Source organism: Alligator mississippiensis, chromosome 4 (genome assembly GCF_030867095.1).
Source record: "Alligator mississippiensis isolate rAllMis1 chromosome 4, rAllMis1, whole genome shotgun sequence".
Classification (NCBI taxonomy): Eukaryota; Metazoa; Chordata; order Crocodylia; family Alligatoridae; genus Alligator; species Alligator mississippiensis.
Genome location: NC_081827.1, coordinates 4,310,373 through 4,336,890, shown reverse-complemented (window position 1 = coordinate 4,336,890; position 26,518 = coordinate 4,310,373). Strand labels below are relative to the sequence as shown.

Genomic DNA, 26,518 nt, shown 5'->3' with positions numbered 1-26,518 from the left:
AGCCCCGTCCATGTCTCCGTCTGGCCGTGCCGTCGAGCGGCCCCAGAAGGCGTTGCGTGTCTGCCGGGCCCCTTGCCCCAAGCAGCAGGAAGGCTGGAGCCGGGCGCAGGGGAAGCAGGGCGACCTGGGCGCTGTCGGCGTCCTGCTGCTGCCGGGACTGGAAATGGGGGGTAAAAGTGGACTCGGGGCGTGCAAGGGCTTGAGCAAGGACCTGGCTTTTGGGCTGGGTTTCCGGCTGGAGCCCGTTTCCTTACAGCAGCGGGCATGGGGGCTGTCAGGTGGCAGACTGCCACGGCCAAACCGTGCTTCGGGCCAGGCCGTACTCTGCTCGGGGATGTCCAGGAGAGTCCTCTGATGGCACAGTCTGCTGTGGGGTGGTCCACAAGAGATTTCCAGCCATATTCCCAGCCCAAAGCCAGTTCCTTATTAGAGCCCACAGTGGCAGCCGCACTTTGGCCAGGCAGGACTGCGCTCGGGAGTCTTGGGGACAGTCCCCCACTAGCATTGACGTGAAGTTTGCACGGGCCCAAGGAGAATTTTACACCATAGTCCCATCCTAATCTCCTCTTCGTTTAGGGCTCTGTACTGGATGCCGGATGCTATTTTCCACACCAACCTGGTCACCCTGCAGCACTGCTACAACCAGAGCAGGGGTGAGTGTGAACAGGCAGGTGTGAGCAGGAGGCCGTGGGGGCCCCTGGCACTGAGGGTGACTGATGAGGGCATCAGGGGGCACCTGACCATCAGCAGCACGGGGTGGGGAGCGAGGAGGGCATCGCATTGTCTCGTGTCTGGTCTGTGTGTCCCTGCCAGCCAGCTCCTCCCTGCAGTTGCCTTGGGCAAGGGCAGGATGCGGGCACCTGCTCAGTCTCCAGCCAGGGGTCAGGTGGCTGTGCAGGGAGCCCTCTCCCCCTCCCGCGCACCTGGTGTCAGTGGTATCCCCTGGCCTGTGCCCAGGAGACCAAGGCTCTGGTGCTTCCCTAGCCTGGCATATCAGTGCCTCGATGCCTGTTACACAGAGCCCCCCGGGCTGTCTTGCCCCTGGTAGCAGGAGCCGAGCCCTTGTCCCCAGGCTGGATCCCCCAGGCTGATGCATGGAGGGAAACCCCATGTGCCCAAGAATGGTGGGAACAGCCATTGTCTGTCCTGCCATGGCAAAGCTCCCCAGCTCTCGGCCTCCCCTGTTGCACGGCACTCCCTGAGCCCTGCCCCAGCATCTGGGTGTCACGGACAGATGAGGTGTGTTTGAGGTCAGCCCGCGTGGCCTCCAAACCCGCTCTGTCTTCCTGAGCAGGGTCAGCCAGGGGCGGTTGTTGCCCTGCAAGTGCTGCCACGGCCCGTGCTCCCAGCTCTGACACACAGCAGGGAGGGGACCCTCATGCCAGCCAGTCCCCCAGGCCTCTGCACATGCCAGCCTGACCCCCTTGCAGCATAAGTGGGCTCTGGGGTGAGAAGAGCGCTGCAAGCCCTGCAGGAGCGGCTGCAGGAGGGGCTCCGGGCCCCTCAGTGACCCCAGCCCAGACGGTCCCTCTGACCCAGGGCAAGGGGCTCAAGTCCTGCATGCGGGGCTGATGGAGCTGGGAGGGATGGGGGCCAGGGCCGTGGAGGGAGGGCAGACATGTGAGAGGGCAGGGGCCGTGCAGGCCTGCGGTGCCCAAGACAGCTGACTGCAGAGGTCGGTGTAGCAGGTTTCACCTGCCCCGTCCTGCCCCTGCGTTCCCAGGGTGCACGGAGGCCGCAGTTGTGTCCCCTCAACCTTGTTCTCCGTGACCGGAGCCCCTGAGCTGTCCCGGTGTTGCCCCCCATGGGGTGGGCTCTGCCCCTGCCCAGCGGCGGCCCCTGCCCTCGGCGGCCCCTGCTCCCTGGGGCTGTGACCCTGACCAGGGCTGGATCTGTGTTTCAGGGTCTCACACTCTCCAGCTCACGTACGGCTGTGAGCTCCACGAAGACAACAGCACTGGAGGCCACATGCAGTTTGGTTACGATGGGGGAGACTTCATCAGCTATGACCTGGCAGCACGCACCTGGATAGCAGGGACAACGCAGGCCCAGCGCACCCAGCACAGCTGGAATGAGGATACGGCCATGCTGCAGAGTGCAAGAGCCTACCTGGAGGAGACCTGCATCACGTGGCTGTGGCAGTACCTGCAGCACGGGGAGGCAGCGCTGCAGAGCAGTGAGTCCCGGTGTCACCGCCCAGGGCAGCGCTGACCAGGGCACCACCCCGGAACACCCGCCCCATCCCCATATGCCCAGGGTGGCAAGTGCTGCATCTCGGTCATAGATTCATAGATTCATAGATGTTAGCGTCGGAAGGGACCTCAATAGATCATCGAGTCCGACCCCCTGCACAAGCAGGAAAGAGTGCTGGGTCTAGATGACCCCAGCTAGATGCCCATCTAACCTCCTCTTGAAGACCCCCAGGGTAGGGGAGAGCACCACCTCCCTTGGGAGCCCGTTCCACACCTTGGCCACTCGAACTGTGAAGAAGTTCTTCCTAATGTCCAGTCTAAATCTGCTCTCTGCTAGCTTGTGGCCATTATTTCTTGTAACCCCCGGGGGCGCCTTGGTGAATAAATCCTCACCAATTCCCTTCTGTGCCCCCGTGATGAACTTATAGGCAGCCACAAGGTCGCCTCTCAACCTTCTCTTGCGGAGGCTGAAAAGGTCCAGTTTCTCTAGTCTCTCCTCGTAGGGCTCGGTCTGCAGGCCCTTAACCATACGAGTGGCCCTTCTCTGGACCCTCTCCAGGTTATCCGCATCCCTCTTGAAGTGTGGCGCCCAGAATTGCACGCAGTACTCCAACTGCAGTCTGACCAGCGCCCGATAGAGGGGAAGTATCGCCTCCTTGGATCTGTTCGTCATGCATCTGCTGATGCACGATAAAGTGCCATTGGCTTTTCTGATGGCTTCGTCACACTGCCGGCTCATGTTCATCTTGGAGTCCACTAGGACTCCCAGATCCCTTTCCACCTCTGTGCCACCCAGCAGGTCATTCCCTAGGCTGTAGGTGTGCTGGACATTTTTCCTCCCTAGGTGCAGCACTTTGCATTTCTCCTTGTTGAACTGCATCCTGTTGTTTTCTGCCCACTTGTCCAACCTGCCCAGGTCTGCCTGCAGCTGTTCCCTGCCCTCTGGCGTGTCCACTTCTCCCCATAGCTTTGTGTCATCTGCAAACTCGGACAGAGTACACTTCACTCCCTCGTCCAAGTCGCTGATGAAGACATTAAAGAGTATCGGTCCAAGGACCGAGCCCTGCGGGACCCCACTGCCCACACCCTTCCAGGTCGATACCAACCCATCCACCACGACTCTTTGGGTGCGACCCTCTAGCCAATTCGCCACCCACCGGACTGTGCAGTCATCCACGACACAGCCTCTTAACTTGTTCACCAATATGGGGTGGGATACCATATCGAAGGCCTTCCTGAAGTCTAAGTATACGACATCCACCCCTTCTCCTGCGTCCCGGCGTTTCGTAACCTGGTCATAAAAAGAGACTAGATTAGTCAGGTATGATCTGCCTGCCACGAACCCGTGCTGGTTTCTACTCAGCATAATTTGCCCTGCCGGGCTCTTGCAAATGTGAGCCTTGATAGTTTTTTCAAAGATTTTGCCTAGGATGGAGGTGAGACTGACTGGCCTATAGTTGCCCGGGTCCTCCTTTACTCCCCTTCTTGAAAATGGGGACCACATTGGCCCTTTTCCAGTCCTCCGGGACTTGGCCCGTGCGCCACGAGCGTTCAAATCTTCCCGCCAGTGGCTCTGCAATGACGTCGGCCAGTGCCTTCAGCACCCTTGGATGGAGCCCATCCGGGCCTGCCGACTTAAAGGCATCCAGTTCTTCCAAGTGACTCTGCACCACCTCAGGGTCTACGCATGGCAGTCTGGCGCCTTGCTGCTGCCTCTCTACAACCCCAGTGAGAGACTTGTCGTGTCCCTCGCTTAGGAACACTGAGGCAAAGAACTCGTTGAGGAGTTCAGCCTTGTCCCCCCGTCCGTCACCAATTGCTTCTGCCCATTTAGCAGTGGTCCTATTCCTCCCTGGGCCTTCCTTTTACTCCCAATATATCTAAAAAACAATTTCTTGTTGTCTTTTACTTGGGATGCCATCCTCAGCTCCATGGTAGCTTTGGCCCATCTAACTGCCTCCCTACAAGCACGAGCAGAGGAGGTATATTCATCTTTAGTGATCTCACCCTGCTTCCACTTTTTATGTGCTCCCCTTTTGGCCCTTAGGCTGCCCTGGATTTCTCTGGTCAGCCAGGGAAGCCTCCTGGCCCCTTTCCCTTTTTTGCCTCGCTCGGGGATCGTCTTGCTTTGTGCCCGAAGGATCGTTTCCTTTAGGCACAGCCACCCTTCTTGGGCTCCCATCCCTTCAAAACGCCTACTCTGCAGTGCGTCCTTGACTAAACGCCTGAGTGCATTGAGGTCAGCTTTCCTAAAGTCTAGCACTTGCACCCTACTAGTTACCTTACCCACTCGATGTCTTATGGTGAATTCTATTATTAGGTGATCACTGTCCCCGAGATGGCTACCGATCTGGAGGTCCCCTACCATGTCATCTCCCGTTGCCAATACCAGATCCAGTATGGCATTCCCCCAAGTGGGACCGTGTCCCTCCCGTGTCAGGTGGAGGTCCTGGACACAGGTTAGAAACCTGCGTGAGCGATGGGACCTTGCTGTCTGCGTCTCCCAGCAGATGTCCGGGTAGTTTAGGTCCCCCATGACTACCGCCACTTTAGCTTTTATGGTCTCCGAGAGTTGCCTCAGGAGCCCCGCATCTATTTCTTCCCCTTGGTGTGGGGGTCTGTAACAGACCCCTACCACCAAATCCCTTTCTCCTTGCCCCCCATGTAGCCTAACCCACAATCCTTCTACTTCCTCATCCTCAGATTCTGTCTTGATGAGGGTTGATGTATATTGCTCACTGACATAGAGCGCAACCCCTCCCCATTTTTTCCCCACCCTGTCCTTTCTGTACAGCCTATACCCCTCAATATGTACCGCCCAGTCGTGGGACGAATCCCACCAGGTTTCCGTTAGCCCCACTAAGTCATAGGTGTTTAGTGCAAGCAGGAGCGCTAGTTCATCCTGCTTGTTCCCCATGCTCCTAGCATTAGTGTATAGGCACTTGAGCCCTGCGACTGGTGCCTTTGCTGTCCCCCCGCTCCGAGTCCCAAGGGGCCCCTTATTTCTTACCTTCTCGTTTCTTACCTTCTCATTTCTCTCAGCCCCTCTGTCTGGGCTCTCAGACCCTGGTCCCACACGCAGCCGCTCCCTGGGCTCTCGGACCCTCTGGTCTCATGCTCAGTCCCTTCTCTGGGCCTTTGGACCTCCTGGTCCCATACACAGCTCCTCTCTAGGTTGTTGGACTTCACGCACAGCCTTTGTCTGGGCCCATGGACCCTCTAACCTGGCTCTCAGCCCCTCTCAGGCTTGTAGACCCTCTAGTCCAACTCTCAGCCCCTCTAGGGACTTTCTGGTCCAGCCCTCGATGCTCTCTTGGCTTCTGGTCTTATTTTGGTCCCACTCTCTCTCAGCTCCGTCCTGGCCTCCTGCCTCTTCTGGTCCCACTCCCAACCCCTTTCTGAGTCTTGGTTTGTGGATCATCCGATCCCCACTCCCTGCTCTTGCTGCTGGGCCCCACTCTCAGTCCCTCCTAGGTTATTGGTTCTTCAAGTAAGCCTTGAACTTGCCCTCAAACACCACTGTGACTTAATAAAAAGCACCTATGCCCTCTGGCAAGCACCTAAACCTTTTGGGCTCAACATAAAACCAAGGCCACCTGCCAGTATAAGCACGTCCCTCTGCCCCAGGTACTGTCCCTTGTCCCAGGCTTGCAGAGTCTATTCAGGAGCTGCTGGGTTCATGGCTCTCGGGGCTGGACTGCCTGACCAGCTCACCTTTAAATTAATTGAAAGGAGTCCCTCCTAAGAATAGTGAAGTGCAGTTTTGTGATTTGATTACAGTCTGCTCTTTGAACGGATCTGTCTGGCATCCATTCCATCAGAGTTTGTTGAAGAAATAAGGGCTCGTTCAAATCTGACGGGCCATGGGAGGGCCACGGTACCTCACTCCTTCTTAGCAAGGTCCCGCATGTGCAAAAGAAGGCACAGATTCCCGGGGAATGGGACAGACAGGACAAGTTTTGGTCGAAGAAAAAGCTACAAAGAACCACTCTGAAGGCTCGTGAAAGCTTCGACTGACAGGGTAAGGGGCAGCGTTTGTCATTGATGCTGGCGATATGGACAGTGCAAGCTGAAGAAGAGCTCTGGTCCTTCATGCAAGCAAATTGATTCCTCCTGGTAAGAATGTAAAGTCTCGATTGATGTTGAACAGCATCCACTGAGAAGTGGTTCAGTTGAAGCCGTGCGATTGAATTTAAACGTGCACACCCAGTATCTGATTGAGCCCCACTGCACTGCAAGGCGTCTGGACTCTGCCTGTGGTGTGCCGGGGTGGTGTATGCTGTGTATCGTGGCATCTGTTGTGGCAGTCCCGTTTGCTTCTGTTTGATAGCTGAAGCTCCTGCTTTACCCGTGTTGTAATTTGACTAATACCGTGCTTGGAACAGAAAGTTGGAGGCTGGCGCACGGGATCTTGATTTCACATTTCTTGAAGTAAATCTCAGTCTGGATTTGCTGAAACATCATTTACCCAGGGGAGAGCAAAACTGGCAGGGTTAAAACCAAAAAATTAAAACTGCCAAATTCAGTTGTCGACCGACAGGGTTATTTGGGTAGATGTGATATCTTTTATTAGATCAACTAAATAGTTGGAAAAAATTGTTCTCTACAAGCTTTCAGGCACAAGTACCCTTCTTCAGCTGTAACCAACACCCCCAAAACTGGAGTTGTCAGTAGTTGTTTGCTGCTGCTCAGAACTCGCATGGGAAATGGTCTCTTCTCAAAATGTAACCTTAGCAAGGGACATTTCTTTAATTTCTCTGATGATGTGACTGCATCCACAGTTGATGTGGCTGATTTTAAACATGAGAGAGAGAACTATGTTTACAGGTTTACAGGCCGCTTTGGAGGGGGTGGGGATTGTTTAAAAAAAAGAAGAAGCTATTTTAGAATTTTTACATAATTATGAATGTATAAACAAAACTGTAAGTTGGTTAGGTCCCAGGCTAAAAGAAAAGGTTTTGTAACGTCTGCTCCAACAATTCAGTTTTTGGTGAAAGAACTAGAAAGTGAAATATGTGAGCAGCATCTTTGTTTCTAGGGGGGTGTGCAAAACTTTAGTTACAGAAATTGAAATAATCAAATTCAATTGTGCAAGGAGGATAAAAGTGCAATATTGGGCAGGTGGGGGGAGTATAATACTTGACTAAAGACATTTAAAAATCATTGGAGGAAATATTGGTGCAGGGTTTTTTTACCTTTCATAAAGCTTTGCAGGAATTGCTACGGAGTGCCTCAGCTCTTGGGGACCTAGCCTAAAAGGGACGTGATAGTCAGGAAGTGCTGAGCACTGTTTTCCTGGAACTTGGGCCCATGAATGGCATTTCTGGCTGCAGATGCAAACTAGGCGAGCTGATAATGCCCTTTAAAACGCTTCACTGCTCTGTTTTTATAAGACAAATGTATACAACACAGTTTTGTATGCAAGTTCAGTCTGACCAGGACATTGCATGCACGATGGCTGTCATTATACACCAGGCTGTGGCGTGCATCTAAATTAAGAGATTCTTGATGTCTGGCTTTACGCAGTGGGAATCTTTCTAATAGCATTTTTGAAATGTGTGCCCACTCCATAAACGGAGAGGCGACTGTCTCTGGTGGGTTATGGAATAGAGAAGATCCCACACAACTTACTGATTCGTTTGATGCACTGGCTGGGGGAGTATTTAGCTGATTGCACGATTTCACAATGATTACACACTTAATTCATACAACACAATTTTATTTTAAAATTCTTTGCTACACATATAACACTGCTTAGCTTTAAGAAATACCACAATCATTAAGAACACAATAATTACATATATCAGAAACAATGCTCCAAATGCACTTCCTTTCCAAACAATGCGATAAGAATTAGTATTACAAAAACAACTACAATGACAACTAAAAGTTAAATTTGAATCAATACTGTTATTGTCATGATATACTTACAATCCTAGAATTCCAAGAAGCCAAACACCTAGATGTGGTTTCATTCCTCAGTAGTACAATTGAATGGGCTGGCCTCAGTAGTACGGTTCAATGGGCTCGCCTCAGCAATACAATTCAATGGGCTGGCCTCACCAGTGATAGGACTAAGTCCCCTTCCTTCAGTCCCTTTTGGGTGCTCTGCAGCTTCAGCGTGAACTAAGAGATTCGTGTTCACGGAGAGGGTGGTTCAGGTGATCAGTCTGATCCGGCCTACACTTGGGATTCTTCCTTCGTTGTTCTGCAAGTGAGATTACTTCCAAATTAGGACAGTAGGTTACAGTTTTTATTGAGTGAGTTGCCGTCTTGGGCCCCTCCTACTCAAACCTGTCATTACCCCCAAATTTGGGCTCGGATCTTACTCAACATATTCTTTTGCTTAGTAATTAGTTTCTTTTGTTGATCATTTTAATTACTTTGGGGAACTTCCATACCACTGCAAGTGACCTTTTCTTACCAATCTGGTCAAAAAGCCCTAGGGTTTGAGCTCTCGGAACTCAGGATATTTGCTTTAAAGATCATTTTCAGGTTCTCTTTGTTAAAAGCCTCTTAAAGATAAAATTCAAGAGTTAAAACTTTGAGAAAAGTCTGGATCTTCCACACACAGTCCAAAACAATGACCTAGATAAGGAGATAAATCTTATCTTCTTCCTGAAACTGGCTAATGGGCAACCATCACAAACATTCAAACTATTACATTCAATATGACAGCGACCAGCGCTTGCTTTGAGTAACTTAAACCTTTTTAAACCGGTTATGCTGCTAGGTGGCATATTCTGATAGCACTTGGGGCTGTGTCAGTGCAGTCCTGTGCTCCAAGATGTCTGCAGACAGCCAGAATATAATTTGAGGGTGATTTGTGTGCACTTGCTTGCGTGGGTGAATTTTGGGCGTGTGGCTCATACTGGTAATGTAAAGCTTGCCCAGGCAACTCTAAGGTTGGAAAGACTTAAAAAAGCAGGGTAAATCTCTCCTGAAAGACGCCGACTTTTTGAATGTCCGCACGCGGTATCTTGCAAGCAAGACTCCTGGTGCCAGCATTTGAGCATCCTTCATCTTCCTCAGGCAGCTACTATACAGTGCTAAGCCCTGACTACCATGGGAAGGCCTGGCCTCCCGTGCTGTTATCCCGAGTGGCACCAAGGCCAGAAAAATGCACCTTTGTGGGCTGCCGCGGTCACAGTTTCCTTTGCCCCCTGGTTCTTCCTGCCAGCTCTAGGTGGGTGCTGCTTTCACTCCCTGGTCTCCGTATGTGGGAACCAACCAGGCCTGGGGGCCTTGTAGCCTCGCCAGGGGACAGGTCACACATGGGAGCTGGGGCTGAAGGGTGGCCCTTTACCACCCACTCTCTCCCTCTTGCTGTGTGCCCTGCATTTCCTGAGCACTGGGGACCTGAGGTGCCAGCTGAGACACCCAGGGTCACACCGCCCCATTGCACAGGTCATGCATGGAGCCAGGGCTGGGGTTGTCTCTTTTGCCCCCCCTCTTGCAGCTTGCCCTGCATTTCCTCAGCACTGGGGACCTGGGGTGCCAGCCAAGGCACCAAGGGCTGCATAGCCCCAGGAGGGCACAAGTCATGCACACAGCCGGGGCTGAAGGGTGGCTCTTTGCCCCCCACTCTTTCCTTCTTACTACATGCCCTGGGTTTCCTCCCTGCTGAGACCCAGGGGGATGCCAGCCAAGACACCTAGTGCCACGTAGCCCCAGCAGGGCATAGGCCACATCTGGGAACCAAGGCTGGGGGCAGCTCTTTGCCCTCCACTCTCTTCCTCTTGCCCTGGGTTTCCTCAGTGCCAGGAACCTGAGGGGAAGCAGCCGAGGCACCCAGGCCTGCGTAGCCCCATCACACGAGCCATGCACGCAGCCGGGGCTGGGGGTGGCACTTTGCCCCCCTACTCTGCCTCCTGCTGCTTGCCCCGGGGACCTGGGGCTACCAGTTGAGGCACCCAGAACCACACTGCCCCATCACACGGGTGATGTACGCAGCCAGGGCTGGGCGTATCTCTTTGCCCCCCACTTTCTCCCTCTTGCTGTGTGCCCTGCGTTACACGCACCGCCCTACACATAGGTCACGCATGCAACCCTGGAAAGCTGGGGGTGCCAGCTGGGGCACCCAGGACCACACCGCCCATCACACAGGTCATGCACACAGCCAGGGCTGGGGCTGTCTCTTTGTCCCCCAGCTTCTCCCTCTTGCTGCTTGCCCTGGGGTGCCGGGCAGGACACTAAGGACCTCACTGCCCATCACACAGGTCATGCACGCAGCACTGGGGCCCTGGGGTGCCAGGCAGGACCACGCTGCCCATCAGGGCACAGGTGATGCACGCAGCAGCGCAGGCCCCCACGGCCCAGGCACAGGCGGTGCCGGCAGAGCACAGACCGTCACCAAAGCCGGCGGCGGCTACGCCTGCATGCTGGAGGTGTGCGGCTCGCTGCCCGCCTTCCTCACGCTCTGGATTGAGCTGCTTATCATCCGGCCCTCCTAGCGGTACATCGTGGCCCTGGTCTTCGCCACCGACCTGCTCAAGCCTCTCTTCCCCCCCTGCCCCGTGCCCGACGGGACCGCCAAGCCGGTGGCCTGCCTCTGTGTCCGTGAGTCCCCGCGCCGCGCCGCGCCGCGCCGCCCTGCCCACTGCCCTGCAGGCAAGCAGCTCCCCTAGTTGAAGGCGACTTCCCTGTGTGACATCCCTATTCAAAAGCAGCGCCTCTATTTTAAGGCAACTTTCCTGTTTTCCAACAGCTCCCCTGTTTTAAGGCAACTTCCCTGTTTAAAAGCAGTTCCCTTCGTTTAAGGTGACATCCCTATATCCAAACAGCGCCCCTGTTTTAAAGTGACTTCTCCATTGTCTAGCTGCTCCTCTGTTTTAAGGCGACTTCCCTGTATTCAAGCAGCTCCTCTGTTTTAAGGTGACATCCCTATTCAAAAAGCAGCTCCTCTATTTTAAAGCACTTTCCCTGTTTTCAAGCAGCTTCCCTCTTTGAAGGCAGCTTGCAGCACGTGGCCTGCTCGGAGCCGCTGGCATCTTGTGCCGTGTCATCCAGTGGTGACGCTCGGCCCTGCCCCGGTCTGTTCCCACCAAGTGGACCCTGCGATCCTAGGCACCGTGTGCCAAGCGCACTCCGGGTCAGAGGGATGACGGGGAGCAAGCAGACGTGCGTGGCATGATGTTCCTGCAGAACAAATTTGCATGACAAATAGGTCCAGGGAGGTGATACTTCCCCTCTATCGGGCGTTGGTCAGACCGCAGTTGGAGTACTGCGTGCAATTCTGGGCGCCGCACTTCAAGAGGGATGCGGATAACCTGGAGAGGGTACAGCGAAGGGCAACTCGTATGGTCAAGGGCCTGCAGACCAAGTCCTACGAGGAGAGACTAGAGAACCTGGACCTTTTCAGCCTCCGCAAGAGAAGGTTGAGAGGCGACTTTGTGGCCGCCTATAAGTTCATCACGGGGGCACAGAAGGGAATTGGTGAGGATTTATTCACCAAGGCGCCCCTGGGGGTTACAAGAAACAATGGCCACAAGCTAGCAGAGAGCAGATTTAGACTGGACATTAGGAAGAACTTCTTCCCAGTTCGAGTGGCCAAGGTCTGGAACGGGCTCCCAAGGGAGGTGGTGCTCTCCCCTACCCTGGGGGTCTTCAAGAGGAGGTTGGATATGCATCTAGCTGGGGTCATTTAGACCCAGCACTCTTTCCTGCTTATGCAGGGGGTCAGACTTGATGATCTATTGAGGTCCCTTCCGACCCTAACATCTATGAATCTATGAATCTATGAAAAGAGATGCCAGCCGGGGTGGGGAGCAGGGCAAGCTGTCAGTTTACAAGCCCTAGGGGATGCGTAGAAGAGGCGGGTGCAGCTCGGGGGAGCTGTGGTCTGAGTATTGCACCCTTGCAAGAGACTTGAATCCAGCCTTGCGAGAGAGTTAAACCCAGCCGTGGTGCCAAGGAGCTAGGGTGCCCCCGAAATGGGGAAGCCACGTGTGAAGTTGGCCTGCAGGAACCCATGCTAGGGAAATTATCTGGTGCTGAACTTGGCAACGGCAGCCAAGAGCAAACCGGGTTCAGCACCGCTCCTGCAAGAGCGCTGACAAAACCCGCCCTCCTCTTCCCTGCCTTGTAGCCTGGCCGGACGCGTGCAAAAGGCTGCAGTCCTGGGGGTGGGGGGCACTCTCTTCTCCCCTCCAGCAGTTCTTTATTTCTACGAGTGTTGTGTGGCTCAGGGGTGAGGGCTCGGTGTGAATGACCCCGTGGCACCCTTTGCAGTGCTGGGAGGGCCTTTCCAAATCCTTTGCCCCTGTTCTGAGTTTGCAGGCCTGTCAAAATCGAGCCCCTTTGCCCCAGTAAAGGTCGCCCTGTCTCCCACACGTAGGGCTCGTGTTGTGCCTTTCTTCCCCGGCCATCTCTGAGAGCAACCCTCCAGTCCACTTACTGTCAGTCCTCTCCCAGTACGAGCACAACCCCTCCCTGTGGGTGTAGTTTGGAGAAGGGGGCTTCAAAGGCCTGGCAGGGGAGAGATGCTCCACTTATTTACTTACTTATCTATTTATTTGAAGTTGGGTGATGAAATGGGGTGCAGTCTCTACACAGACCGTTTTCATATGAGCCGTCTCCTCTCTGGGTGGACTGAGGGCCACTGAGAGCTGCACTGGTGGGAAGGGGCATTCCCTTTGGTTCATCCCCATGCTGGCTGCCCTAGACCTGCACAGGCGCTTGGAGCGGTTTGCTCATGCAACCCCGGCCTGGCTGGAAATACCAACCACACTGCAGATTGTGCAAGTCAGGCTTGTATGTTTGCCACAGTGCCAGTCCTGAAATGCCTCATTTCACAGCCACGCGGTTAGGTGTGTTGGGGAAATGGAAGCCAGGCACCCCCAGCCACCCGTCTGTCTCTCTTTTTCAAGGCAACCAGATTTTTAATTCATTATGAGCTGTAGGGAAGTGTCACCTTGCTGAAAGCAGTAAGGTTCAGTTAGGAAACAGTGCTGCCGACCCTGCACCGCGAAGGGGGAACACCCTCCACTTGTATCGGTGGTGTTGTCGATACGCAAGGAGAATGTATTCTGCAAACAGCAGTGCCGGGGGGTGTGCGCGAAGGAACTAAAAGCATGGCAGTGACATAGATGCTGCGTTTTGAATGACTTTGCATTGAAGTCTTGCATTGCAGGGCAGCAAGGTGAAAGGGCTGCGGAAGTGCACGTGGTGAGCCCGTAGGCTAGCGTGGGTCAAGCAGGCCAAGTGAGAGAGTCAGTGCCGTGGAAAGGTATGATGTAGCCAGCATCAGATTCAGCTGCTTTGACTCCCCAGCTCACCACGCTGTTAAGAGCTGGGTCAGCAGAGGTGTGAATCCAGAGCAAGGTCCTGACTTGGTGTGAATGCAGAGCAGAGCAAGGTCCTCTACATCTTCTAGGGAGCAGTCTTAGCTGTCCTAGTACCATGCTCCGTATTGCAGACTTTGAACGTAAGTGAAGACTTTGAACTTACCATGTGATGGGTATCTTCCGCGTGCTCGCCGGCATCCTGACGGCTGGGATAACTTAACTTCCCATTCGACAAGACTGGGAAGCAGATGCAGGGAGTAAAGTACCTAGCCCAGGGCTTTGAGCTGGTCAGTCAGAGATGGGATCCTGGCTCTCGGTCCTCTGTGGCTTCCTCTGGCGAGTGAGTTTAGCGTCTCTACGCTTCACCTGCTCGCAAGTAAAAGCGGTTTTCCTGGAGCAGAGTTTGTTCCACCCTGGCTAGTTCTGGCGATCTGCATCGTTTCCATGTGGTTCCTCTTTAAACTAATCCCTTTTCCCTTAGGCCACTCTTCTGCCTATGCTTTTGGTTACATTCTTGCATTGGTCTCCTTCTCATGTAGTTTAAAAGATTGTGTCAGGCAATGCAGCTACAAACAAGTGTTTCTTCCCTAATTACCAGAACTTTGATTAAAACTTTTTTTTTGGAATCCACTTGACTGTTAGCAGGGAGCCAAGACCTTGAGGCCAATGTGTCGGCGGGGCGGAGAACCTTGCTGGAAGCGGCCGGTGCCTCGCAGGTACTCGCATTGAAGCGGCTGGATGGAGCGGCGGCGCGGAGATCCCGCGGGCTCACTACTTGGTAACTCCTTTGGTAACACGCAGCTTATTTCCGCTCTTACCAATCACTTTACCCTCATTCATCCCTACATCCAAGTAGCATAAAAAAGACTACAAAAAGAAAGAACACTTGTTTGCTGCATAAAAACACAATAGCAAGATATTAAAGTACAACAAGAAGCTTAATTTATAATAGCAAACTTAAAATTGCTAACTTAAAATCGCTACAACAGGTGCACACTGCTGCGCTGTCTCCATCCTGAGTCGCAAAGAACAGACCTGCCCAGCGCCAGCCCCGTGTCCTGCTCGCCGCCTGTCACCACTCCCACGCCAGCGCGGACTTGTCCTCCTCGTCCCCACAAGGGCCCGCTTCACGCGGGGGCACAGACACGCGGGCACTGCGCAGAGCACGGGACGGCACAGGCAGACCCGGCACAGATCCTCCCCGTCCTGTGCAAACAGCCCAGGTGTCCCAGAAAGACGGACTCCTTTGCTCTCCCCGAAGTGTCTGGGATGTGTGTACACACCCCACCTGCTCCCCACCTGCACCAGTCTGGGGCACCTCACCCCGCCCACCCCCAAGTGTCTGGGACAACTGGTACAAGCGTGGACGTGCGCGTGGAGAAGGGACCGTGGCAGGTGGCGCCTGGTCCACGCCCTGCTCCAGGCGGCTGGTCCCCGCGCGAGCCCCGTCCACGTCCCCGTCTGGCCGTGCCGTCGAGCGGCCCCAGAAGGCGTTGCGTGTCTGCCGGGCCCATTGCCCCGAGCAGCAGGAAGGCTGGAGCCGGGCAGAGGGGAAGCAGGGCGACCCGGGCGCTGTCGGCGTCCTGCTGCTGCCGAGACTGGAAATGGGGGGTAAAAGTGGACTCGGGGCGTGCAAGGGCTGGAGCAAGGACCTGGCTTTTGGGCTGGGATTCCAGCTGGAGACTGTTTCCTTATGACAGCGGGCATGGGGGGCTGTCAGGTGGCAGCCTGCCACGGCCAAACCATCCTTTGGGCCAGGCCATGCCCTGCTCGGGGATGTCCAGGAGAGTCCTCCGATGGCACAGTCTGGTGTGGGGTGGTCCATGAAGGATTTCCAGCCATATTCCCAGCCCAAAGCCAGTTCCTTAATAGCCCCACACCCATTTAGCACAGTGGCTGGGGGCTGTCAATAGGCAGCCTGGCAAGGTGACGCTGAACTTTGGCCAGGCAGGACTGCACTCAGGGGCCTTGGGGACAGTCCCCCCCTAGCACTGACATGAAGTTTGCAGGGGCCCAAGGGGTATTTTGTCCCATAATCCCATCCTAATCTGCTCTTCATTTGGGGCTCTGTACTTGATGCCAGATGCTATTTTCCATATGAATTAGTACATATGCATAGCTAATGAAATTCTCTCTCTACAGTGTGTAATTTGTGAATAACAAGCTTTCCTTGGATATAGATTAAGGAGAAGGAACCAAATTCGGCCTCGTCCCCACAGCTGATGGCCAGGGCCGCACAGCATCGGGAATCCTGGGGGCCTGATCCTGGCTCACGTGGCCCCGTCGCCCCCCGCACCGCGCAGTGACCCTGCAGTGCCCTGCGGGCTGCGCCACGGCCCACTGCACCTGTGGCTGCGCGGGAGCACCCGCAGTGTCTGTGCACAACGGGCAGAAGCGCCGCACGAAGCTGCTGCGAAGGTGGCGCCAGGCTCCCAGCTGCTGGTCTCGCTGCTGCTCGTGGGCGCTGCGGCCGTGCCAGGAACCAGCACCGGCGAGTGGCAGTGCCTGTCCTGGGCCGGGGGGAGGACAGAGCCGGGGTCCGGATGCAGGCAGTGTGGGCGCAGCCAGGCCGGGGGTAGGACAGCACTGCCCAAGCCCTGGAGCCACCCCTGGGCGCAGCACCCCATGGACGGGCCCCCAGCACCCTCCCCTCTCCCAGCACGGCCATTCCTGCCTGGCGAGCTGCTGGTGAGCGGGAAGAGAGGACCCGCTGCCTCTGACGGGGAGGGCGGATGGGCGCAAGCCGAGGAGAAGCTGCTTGTCCAGCCGGACCCTCGTCTGCTCTGCAGGGTCCCTCCGGCCCCAGCCCCGACCGCGCAGCAGGATCGAGGCTTGAGTGGGGCTGAGCCCAGGCCCAGGCCCTGATTCAGGTGCACAAGGGCTCCCCAGGAGCAGGGTGGGCCGAGTGCCCGGACTGTGCAGGGCTTGTACCTGGGCTGGAGGGTGCGGGATAGCACGACTGGGCTGTGGGACACGGTGTGTGGCCCCTTCAGGCCAGGCCTGTGCCCTGCTGGGTCGGTCCTGTCCTTCCTCCCCGGCCCCTGCCCCACACCCAGACGGCTCTGCCCTCTCCTCTTGGCCCCACCGCTCGGTCTGCTCTGCGCCTCCACTCCAGCCTGGCGCTGCCCTGTGTCCCTCCTCTGTGGCCCCTCTGGGAGGGCACAGCAAGCACCCGAGGACACTGGCGTCTGCCCCCACTAGTGCTGACCCCAGTCGCTCTCCCACAGGCTCCCACTTCTACCATCATTTCTACACGGGGGTGTCGAATCCCAGCACGGACGTGTCCCGTTTCACTGCCGTGGGCTACGTGGACGACCAGCAAATTCTCCACTACGACAGCGAGACGCGGAGACAGGAGCCGTGCAGGGACTGGGTGCAGGGGGCCGTCGATCCAGACTTCTGGGACGGGGAAACTGTGACCTTGCGGGGCTGGCAGAGGGGATTTGCCGCGAACTTGGTCACCCTGCAGCACCACTACAACCAGAGCAGGGGTGAGTGTGAGCAGGCAGGTGTGAACAGGAGGCTGTGGGGGACCCTGGGACTGAGGAGCACTGGAGCACTGATGAAGGCATCAAGGGGGCACCTGGCCATCAGCAGCACGGGATAGGAAGCCAGGAGGACATTGCATTGTCTCCTGTCTAGTCTGCGTGTCCCTGCCAGCCAGCTCACCGCTGCAGTCGCCTGGGGTAGGGGCTGGGGCTGGGGCACGGGCACCTGCTCAGTCTTCAGCCAGGGGTCAGGTGGCTGTGGAGGGAGCCCTCTCCCCATCCAGTGCACCTGGTGTCAGTGGTATCCCCTGGCCTGTGCCCAGGAGACCAAGGCTCTGGTGCTTCCCTAGCCCGGCAGATTGGTGCTTCAGTGCCAGTTGCACAGACCTCCCCGGGCTGTCTCGCCCCTGGCAGTGGGAGCCCAGCTCTTGTCTCCAGGCTGCATCCCCCAGGCTGATGGGTAGAGGGAAACCCCATGTGCCTGATAGCAGTGGGAACAGCTGTTGTCTGTCCTGCCATGACAAAGCTCCCCAGCTCATGCCCTCCTGCATTGCACGGAGCTCCCTGAGCCCTGCACCAGCATCTGGATGTCACGGACAGGTGAGGTATGTTTGAGGTCAGCCCTCATGGCCTCCAAACCCGCTCTGCCTTCCTGAGAAGGGCAGCAACAGCCCCTGGCTGACCCTGCAAGTGCTGCTACGGCCCGTGCTGCCAGCTCTGACACACAGCAGAGAGGGGGATGGCGTGTGTGCACCCGCTGTGGGTGAGCCCACCCCACGCCCTATGCCAACCGGTCCCCCAGGCCTCTGCACACGCCAGCCTGACCCCCTTGCAGCATAAATGGGCACCAGGGTGAGAAGAGCTATGCGAGCTCCGTGCTATGGGAGGGGCTGTGGGCTCTTCAATGACCCCAGCCCAGATGGCCCCTCTGACCCCGGCAGTGTGCCTCCCAGTCCCCCATGTGGGAATGATGGTGCTGGGAAGGACGGGGGGCCAGGGCTGTGGAGGGAGGACAGACGGGTGAGAGGGCAGGGGCCGTTCAGGACTGCGGTGCCCAAGATAGCTGACTGCAGGGGTCCGTGTGGCTTGTTTCACCTGCCCCGTCCTCCCCTGACCTTGCCCTTTCCCTTCCAGGGGCCATTCCCACCCTCCTGCATTCCCAGGGTGCGCGGGGGCCACAGTTGTGTCCCCTCAGCCCTGTTCTCCGTGACCGGAGCCCCCGAGCTGTCTCCATGCTGCCCGCCATGGGGTGGGCTCTGCCCCTGCCCAGCCTGGCAGCCCTCGGCAGCCCCTGCTCCCTGGGGCTGTGACCCTGACCAGGGCTGGATCTGTGTTTCAGGGTCTCGCCCTCTCCAGCTCACGTACGGCTGTGAGCTCCACGAAGGCCACAGCACTGGAGGCCACATGCAGTTTGGCTACGACGGGGGAGACTTCATCAGCTATGACCCATGCACGCACACCTGGGTAGCAGGGACAACGCAGGCCCAGTGCACCCAATACAAGTGGAATGAGGCTAAGGCCATGCTGCAGAGTGCAAGAGCCTACCTGGAGGAGACCTGTATCGTGTGGCTGCGGCAGTACCTGCAGCACGGGGAGGCAGCGCTGCAGAGCAGTGAGTCCCGGTGTCACCGCCCAGGGCAGCACTGACCAGGGCACCCCCGTCCCCACCCCTGGGAACACCATCCCCATCCCCATCCCCATGTGCCCAGGATGGCAAGTGCTGCATCTCGGTCCTGCTGCTGGGTGAGACCCCAGCGCTGCTGTGAGACACGGTGGCCCTGTCCCTGCCCTGCTCAGGCCTCCCAGCTGGACAGAGCCCACGGCGTGTCCGTGCCCCGGCCACGTGTCTGAGAACCAGAGATCAGCTGTATGGGACCCTGTTCCTGCAGCCCCGAGCCCAGCACAGCCGTGTCTCCCATCCCTGTGCTCTCGCCCTGGCACTGTCTGCTCCTGCCTGAAGTGGCAGCTGGAGCCGGCTTTGTACAGCCCAGTGCAGGGCGCGCGTGGCCTCCTGGCAGGGGTCTCTGGCCCAAGGGTTGAGGAGGGGCTGTCGCTGTAACGGGTGTCTCCTCCCTCCCAGAGCGCCCCGTGGCACAGATGAGCGACCGTCCGTCATCACGGGATGGACGCACCACCCTGTCCTGCCGGGTCCACAGCTTCTACCCCAAGGACGTGGCTGTCATCTGGCTGCAGAACGGGGAGGCACAGCCCCAGGAGACGAGCCGCTCGGGGGTCCTTCCCAGTGGAGACGGGACCTACCAGACCTGGGCCACCATCGAGATCGACTCGAGCAGCAACCACAGCTACACCTGCAGCGTGGAGCACGTGAGCCTGGGTGCAGCCCTGAGAGTGGCCTGGGACAAGGGCAGGACGGGCGAGTGACCCCCGCGCCGGGAGGGAGAAGAAACCTGGTGCTCGGGGCTCGAAGCAGGGAAGTAACAGAGGGGTCGGAGGATGCAGGGGGCACCGACAGGGAGGGGGCATTTGGCCAATGCAGTGTTGGGGGCAGGTCTGGGGGTTCCCCTCTCTCACAGCCCCTTCCCTCTTCCAGAGTCCGACCCAGCGATGATTGTGGGCATCGTTATCGGTGCTGTGCTGGTCACTGCTATGGTGGCGGGCGCAGCGATTTCCTTCCTCAGTAAGTGCTGGGCAAAGCGCTTGGGGCCAGGCCATGGCCAGGCCTTGGGGTGGGGGAGCAGGGACGACTCATCATCACCGTGGCGGGAACCGGGGACACGAAGGATCCTCCGGCTGCTCTGGGCTCCCCAGTCCCTGAGCCCCAGGGCGGCAGCCACCAGACCCCAGCACCAGCGCTGCGAGGCTGCCTTGCTGAGGGCCCTGAGCCCTGCTCTTGGGCTCCACATGGGCCCTGCCCCATGACCCTATCCCCCTCCGCTGCGGGGGTCCTGACCCCACGTCCTGGTCTGACCCCCTGCTCCATGCAGTGCAGGCAGCTCCTTTCTGGGCTGTGGCCCCAGGTGGGAGCTGTCCCCAGCTGTGGGAAAAGCTGCAGTCGCTGACCTCTGCCTTCTCTCCGCAGGAAGACGGGCAGTGGGATACGGAGCAGTGCCCGGTGAGTGCGAAGCCCCCTCCTCTCTCCTGCTCACCGGTGCTGTGCAGCTCTGTGCAAAGCAGCCCAGTGGGCAGACGGCCTCATCCAGCCCGCACAGATGTCCGGTGGTGCCAGGGAGGCTGGGCAGAGCCCTGGGCCTCACTCCTGTCCGGGGAGTCACAAGGTGGGCCGTCACCCTGGCACATGCACATTCCTGCTGGCAGGGGCTGGTGTGGGGCATGGGGGGCATTGGGCCGGGGGAACCGGTCCCTGCGCTCAGGGAGCTCTAACCCCCTCGTCCTTCTCTCTCAGTCTCTCTCCAAGACTTGGAGAACAAAGCCTCAGAGAAAGAAGCCGTGGAGAGCTCCGGTGCGTGTCAGTGTGATGGACCTGACCTGGGGGAGGGGAGGCTGGGGCCTGGGGCGGTGGGTAAATGGGGGGGCTGTGGGTTGGCCCCAGGAAGCTCCCTTAGGGCAGAGCAGGGCAGGGCAGTCCTGCTGTGGGTCTCTCAGTCCCTGGGGTTTGACGGTTGAAGAACAAGCTAGGGACGGACTGGGGCCATGCTGGGACTGTCTGTCCCCTCTGTGCCCAGGTGCCAGCGCTGGCCCACCCGGGAGCTCAGTGGCTCCTGGGGGTGGGTGGAGGTGCAGGATGGGGCTGGAGGATGTCCTGGGGCTGGACACACCTGGCTAACACTGGTCCTTCCTCCCTGCACAGGGAGCAACAGCTACTCCGACTCCTGCATCCAAGGTAAGTGTGAGGGGCTCTGGCCTGAGGGATCCCCAAAGGAGACACCTTCCCTCTCTGAGCCAGCCCCGGTGTCCCTAGTCCCCCCAGTCCAGGCAGCTGCAAGGGCCGAGTGCCAGGAGAGCCGAGTGTCTGGGTCTGTGCCACGGAGAGGGGCAGAGCGGGGGTGTCCGTGGCCCCCCAAGCAGCCTGGGCTCTGGGCCTGCATGTCTGGGGAAGAGGCTGCAGGCCGGGCACGGCCGGGAGCAGAGCTAGTGCAGCGCAGGGGACCCGGCCGTGGGAGGTGCGTTGGGAAGGGGCATCTCGTCCCCTCCGTGCAGGGAGTGACCCGGGTGGAGCCGCGGCCAGGCCTGTGGCTGCCCCGTGCTGCAGTCCCTGCGGCTGCTCCATCTCCTGTGTCTTGTTGCCACAGCTGAGCAGAGCCCGGTGGAGCGTGCACCTCGTCCTCGGGACCCTGCGGAGGAGGAGAGGGAGCAGCACAGCATCGTGCTGCAGCCCCTTTCCAAGTCAGAAGCACCTTTGTTTTTGCCTTGAATTTGCCAGACAAAGCGCCTTGCTCCGGGACAGCAAGTAGCCCACGGGTGTTATTTAAACCACTTGTGTCTGTGAGCTAGAAGCACTCAGCGCAGAGCAGTGCGTCAGTGCTGTATTGCGGGAAGTGGCTGGGCAGTGGTTGTGACGGGTGGGATTTGGGGCTGACTTGTAGCTGAGCGGCTGCTTGCCGATCCTGGGCCACAGTTTGGTATCGTGTGTTGCCAACGGGAGGCAGAGCTGCGATGCCCTCGGAGCTGCTTGTGAACGCTGCGGTGAGCGGGCTGCACTGACGCGGGCAGCGTGTGGGTCGTGCCCTCCAGCCCCCTTGCTCGCTCCGTCCCGGGGCTGATTGTGCAGTACAGCTCCCAGCCCCGTCTGCGCGGACTCTTGATGCCCTGGTTTGCCAGTGCGCAGCACGCCTACGCGCCACAATCTGGGGCATGGCTCAGAAAACAAAACCTCAGGGAAACTGGCTGCCTTCACCATCCCCTCGCCGCAGGTCCTGGGACTGGGCGTGATTCTGATGAGCGGAGTCTTTTTCTCCCTCTTTTATCTTTTCTTTCCTGAGGAGAGCTTTAGACCCAGGCAGGTTCGGGAGCTGTGCCTTGGGTCCTTCCAGCCCCACTTCTCAGCTCAGGGACAAGCAATTATTTCTATTGGAGAAATGTTATACTTGAAATTTTTAATTTGATTAATCTTTAATTTTATTATTATATACAATACAAACACTAAAGTAGTACGTTAAAAATAAACTTTTACTTGTGTATATTATGTATGGGGAGGTGTTTGGGGGTGGGGTGTGTGTGGGGGGTAATATGGTATGTTGGGGGGTGTATACGTGGGGGTTTGGGGGCTGCATTGTGGGGTGTGAGGGATCGTGCTGGGGTGTGGCAGCACCAGCAGGGGCCGGGTGCTTGTGCCTGGCGCAGGCACTGCCACTTTGCTGTGCGCAGCCCTGGCCCGTGCTGCAGGCAGGGGCTCCGCGTGGCGCCCGTGCAGCTCCCACACTCGCACAGCGCCAGGAGAAGCTCCGTGCGCTGGAGCTGGCTGCCCTTGCCGCTCCCTGCCGCGCTGTCCCGGGGCTCTGCGGGGGAGCAGGGGCCAAGGCTCCCCTCCATTTCCACCAGAGTCCCGGGACCTGAGGGGAGCGGGCGATGAAGGCAGCCGGTTCCAGCGCTCGGAGCTTCGCTCCAGTGGGGCGCGAGTGCAGGCCTTTGCTCCATGAAGCACCAGCCCCGGTCCCTCCGCGCTGCTTGCGCCATGGCCCCGGCAGGCTGTGCTTTGCCATGACCCAGGGAAGGGACTTGGCATTGCGAACAAGCATGGGGAGGAGGGGTGGGAGCTGGAATGGACTGCAAGAGCTGGGGGGGCCTTCCATGGGCACCCAAGGGCAGGGGTGGACCCCGCTCCACCTGTGACCCTATAGTCCCCCCAGTCAGAGGACGGTGGTGGAGAGCCAGGGTTGCGCTGCCTCAGGCCTCTCCCCTGCAGTGCAGGGCCGTCTTTGTCTGGGGGTGCGGTGTGTGTGCACACGTGTGTGCATCTCTTCTGTGTGTTTGTGTGTGTGCGTCTGGTTCTCCATGTGCACAAATGGGGCTGTGTGTGTGCAAGTGTGTCTGGCTCTCTGTCGCTCTCTCTCCTTTTTTCTCTTTTGTTCCTTTCTCTTTCCCCTTTTTTCTTTTTCTCTCTTTTTCTCTCTTCTCTTTTTTCCCTCTCTCATCACATACTTACAATAAATACACAACAACAAAGGCAGGATAGGAAGTTGTATTTATTGTCACCAGGTTTTGAATTTTTAGCAAACCTAGTGTTTACTGTAAGAAAAGCAACATTTATGATTAACCGTGTTAATATGCCGTGCGTCCTGCCTTCTCGCCCCACCCTGGTTTTGTTTTTCTGGCACGCCGGCACCGTACAAGGTAGGCACTGCGGGTTTTTCGGCACTCCAGACAAAAACTTTGCCTACCCTGCTCTGGAAACCGCCCCCTGAAGTGCCATGTTTTGCTACCAATACAGTTTCTAGCAATATGTACTTCGCCAGGCCTGTTTGGGATATTTGCTTGATGTCCTAGTGCGATTTGCTGGACATTTTGATGCACAGAGATTAACATTTTTAGTGCCAATGCTCACCGCTGGAGCTCCAAGTTTCATGGTCTGACACCGAGGTTAGGGTTTACTAGAGACTTTGTTCTACAAAACTGGGAATTTTATCTGTGAAATTAAATTTTAAATAAAAATGATATTATGTGCGCACACATCTTTTTCTGATGATATCATAGTTCATATAACTTATTGTTCCAGTTTTACATTGTTTTAACATTAATACCTTTTTTTTTGCATCAACTACACTTGAATGCCATGTTTGGGATGATTTTAAAATTTTTTTTTAACGGAAGCAAAAATAAAAAAGAATGGTTTTAATTGCATAATTTCTACAGACAAACTGAAGACTAGGTTTGACAATACTGAGGTTTAGAGTTAAAGCTTTTTATGTGTTACTTTTTATTAAGGTTTAAATTTATTTATTACAGTTTAAATTTATAGATTTATTGCATATTTACATTCACTTTTAAATGGGACACACAGGATTTCCTTTGGATGTAACATCATAATCAGAGAAGTCTGGGGAACAGTTTGTTTTATAGTTAGGGTGAAATGTCCTTGTTTTTATGATGCCTGGAAATTATGGGGATTTTTTTGAGTAATCTTATCTTTAAATATTTATTTTTTTCATTTTCAGTTGGCAAAACTGACTTTTTAAGTTTTTTTCTTTCTTTCTGAATTTTCTTTATTAGTGTCTGAGTTCAGGTTGGCACTTGACTAGGAAAGTTTAGGCTAGATTCATCTTTAAATCTTTTTAAATGATTTATTGTAAGTTGCTCCACATTTCTTTTAACAGTAATGAATGAAATGATGGTTGGGATATCTATGTATTCGTGTATTGATTTAACAGGCTCCGTGCGGGCTGCAGCCACCCCTGCTGTGACCGAGTCGAACCGTAAAACCCGGCGTGTGTGAGCTGGGGGGCAGGGGCTGCGGGTCGGGAGTCGGGGCACCGGGAAGGCTTGGGGGGGCTGCGGGGTGGGAGCAGGGGCTCCCTTCGCACAGCACAGCGGAGGTCGGAGCCGGAGCTCGCCGGGGCGCTCTGCCAGGGCGCGAGGCAGGTAAAACTTGGTGGACTCCGCTGACACTTCTGACACTGTTGGTGCTGGGTCGGGAAGTCGGAAGCGGCTCCCCGCGATGAGGCTGAAGTTGGTTGCTGATTCCCCATTCCCGGTTCCTGGTTCCTGTTTCAAGGCTAATCTGGACCCAACAAAAGCTTGTTATTAATGAATTACACATCCTAAGAGAGAGAATTTCATTAGCTAGGCACTCGGTCATTGAAGGAGTTATTTTCAAGGGCAGTGAAGTCCTGATACCACGGACCCTTCAAAGAGAAACGCCACCGAAGATCCACGAGGGACACTCAGGTATTGAGAAATGCAAGAAGCCAGCAAGAGAGGTGATGCGTTGGCCAAGGGTCAGTCAGGACATTGCTAATACAGCGGGAAGCTGTTCCACCTGCTTGAAATCCAGACCTGCCAGCAGGCAGAGCCACTAACGCCTCGCCCTGTCCCACACCGGGCCTACGAGAAGGTGGCACCGATCTCTTTACGTGGACCTCCAGGGTGTATTTAATAGTTACTGATAATTACTCTTTGTATCCGGAAATCTGCACGCTGCAGTGTACCAGCAGTCGCTCATGCTTGAAGGCCACGTTGGCAAGGCATGGATTTGCAGGTGACGTATTCAGTGATAATGGGCCACCGTTCTCCAGTACAGAGTTCAGGCAATGTGCCATGGACTGGGATTTTCGTCACACCACGTCAAGTCCCAATTGTCCCCAATTGAATGCCCTTGCAGAGTGATCCCTTCAGATGGTGAAAACCGAATGAAAAAAGCATTGGACAGTGGAGGGGATTTATACAAAGCACTACTGGCTTTAGATCGTAGCACACCTCTAGACAATGCCTGGTCTCCAGCACCGTTGTTAATGGGCCGGCAGATACAGTCGAATCTGCCCATTATTAACACCTTATCGGCAAGTCCTGACATGGTAGCCATAAGGGGAATGAAAGAAGATCAGAAGAGGAAAGAGAAATACTACTTAGATACAAGAGCTCGTGAGCTTTCACTACAAAAGCCAGGTGACAGAGTGTGTCTGAGGAATTGCTTGTCGAGAACACGGGACCGGCGGGGTGCGGTGAAACAGGTGGTGCACACACGGTCCTATCTAGTTCAGACAGACCAAGGGGGCACGCTTCGACGTAATCACCGAGACCGACTCCTGCTTCCACTGAGCTCTCGGACATGGGCAGGAGACACGGACTGGATCAGCCCCAGGTAACGGTTCCTAGTTCCTCATATATCATCATCATCCTCAGACGGTGAAGATACTAATGATACAACGGAGAGCCCCAAACCTCCAGTGAGGAGCCGATACTCCGGAGATCCAGGAGGCAGGAGAAATGGCCAGGAAGGCTCACAGAGGTCTGTGAAGAAGTTGAAGGGACCTGAGGAACGGGAGCGTGAGCGGTAAAGACTCACGCCAGAGGAAGTGCTGGGAACCTCTCCTCTGTAGGCCAGGCAGGGGTTGGTTCTGTCTCGCATCGTTGTTGTGGGGTTTCTCGTTGCCGTAGAGTTGTAGCAGGGCACCAAGATGTGCCTGCTACTGAAAGGGCAGCAGCAGCCTGGCCAGGCTATTGAGAAAGCCGGGCAGAGCTCCAGAGGTGCGGGTTGGCGAGGCAGGGGCTCCTAGGGTACTTGGCCCTCACCTGCAGATGGCCAGCTGAGCGGAGGAGGCAGGGCCCTGGGGAAGGTAGGAGCCTAGGGTGGGAGCGGGCAGGCTCCCGCTACCAACGGCCAAGGAAGGAAGCCTCTGGCCCGTGAGCTCCCTGAGACGAGGTGCTGCACACTGCTGCCTACACCAACGTGAGGATTCGGGGAGGTAAGGTCCCCGGGGCTAAGGGACGTGTCGTCTCCACGGGGGAAGTTTTACCTTCTGCAAGAGACAGGACACAGTTTCTCTTAGGGGTGTCATGGTGCAGCCCGGGGGCTGTATTCATGTTCCTGGCAAAATGCCCGTCAGGAATTAACGCCGGGACAGAAAACTGTGTCTGGCCCCCTGCTAAACCCCCCACCCAGCTCCAGGTCCTGCCCTGCTCCCCCCCACCCCCTGCT

General features: G+C 56.4%; 1 protein-coding gene across 1 annotated transcript; it reads left to right on the top strand.

Annotated features, from left to right (window-relative positions):
• The first annotated feature begins 589 nt into the window (after nucleotides 1-589).
• LOC132249886 (class I histocompatibility antigen, Gogo-A*0401 alpha chain-like) lies at nucleotides 590-22,523 on the top strand. Its single transcript, XM_059725546.1, has 9 exons — nucleotides 590-653; nucleotides 1,904-2,176; nucleotides 16,636-16,968; nucleotides 18,305-18,577; nucleotides 19,046-19,339; nucleotides 19,517-19,603; nucleotides 20,330-20,386; nucleotides 20,735-20,767; nucleotides 22,426-22,523. The coding sequence occupies exons 1-9, from the start codon at nucleotides 590-592 to the stop codon at nucleotides 22,521-22,523; spliced, it is 1,512 nt and encodes a 503-aa protein (XP_059581529.1).
• The last annotated feature ends 3,995 nt before the right edge of the window (nucleotides 22,524-26,518 follow it).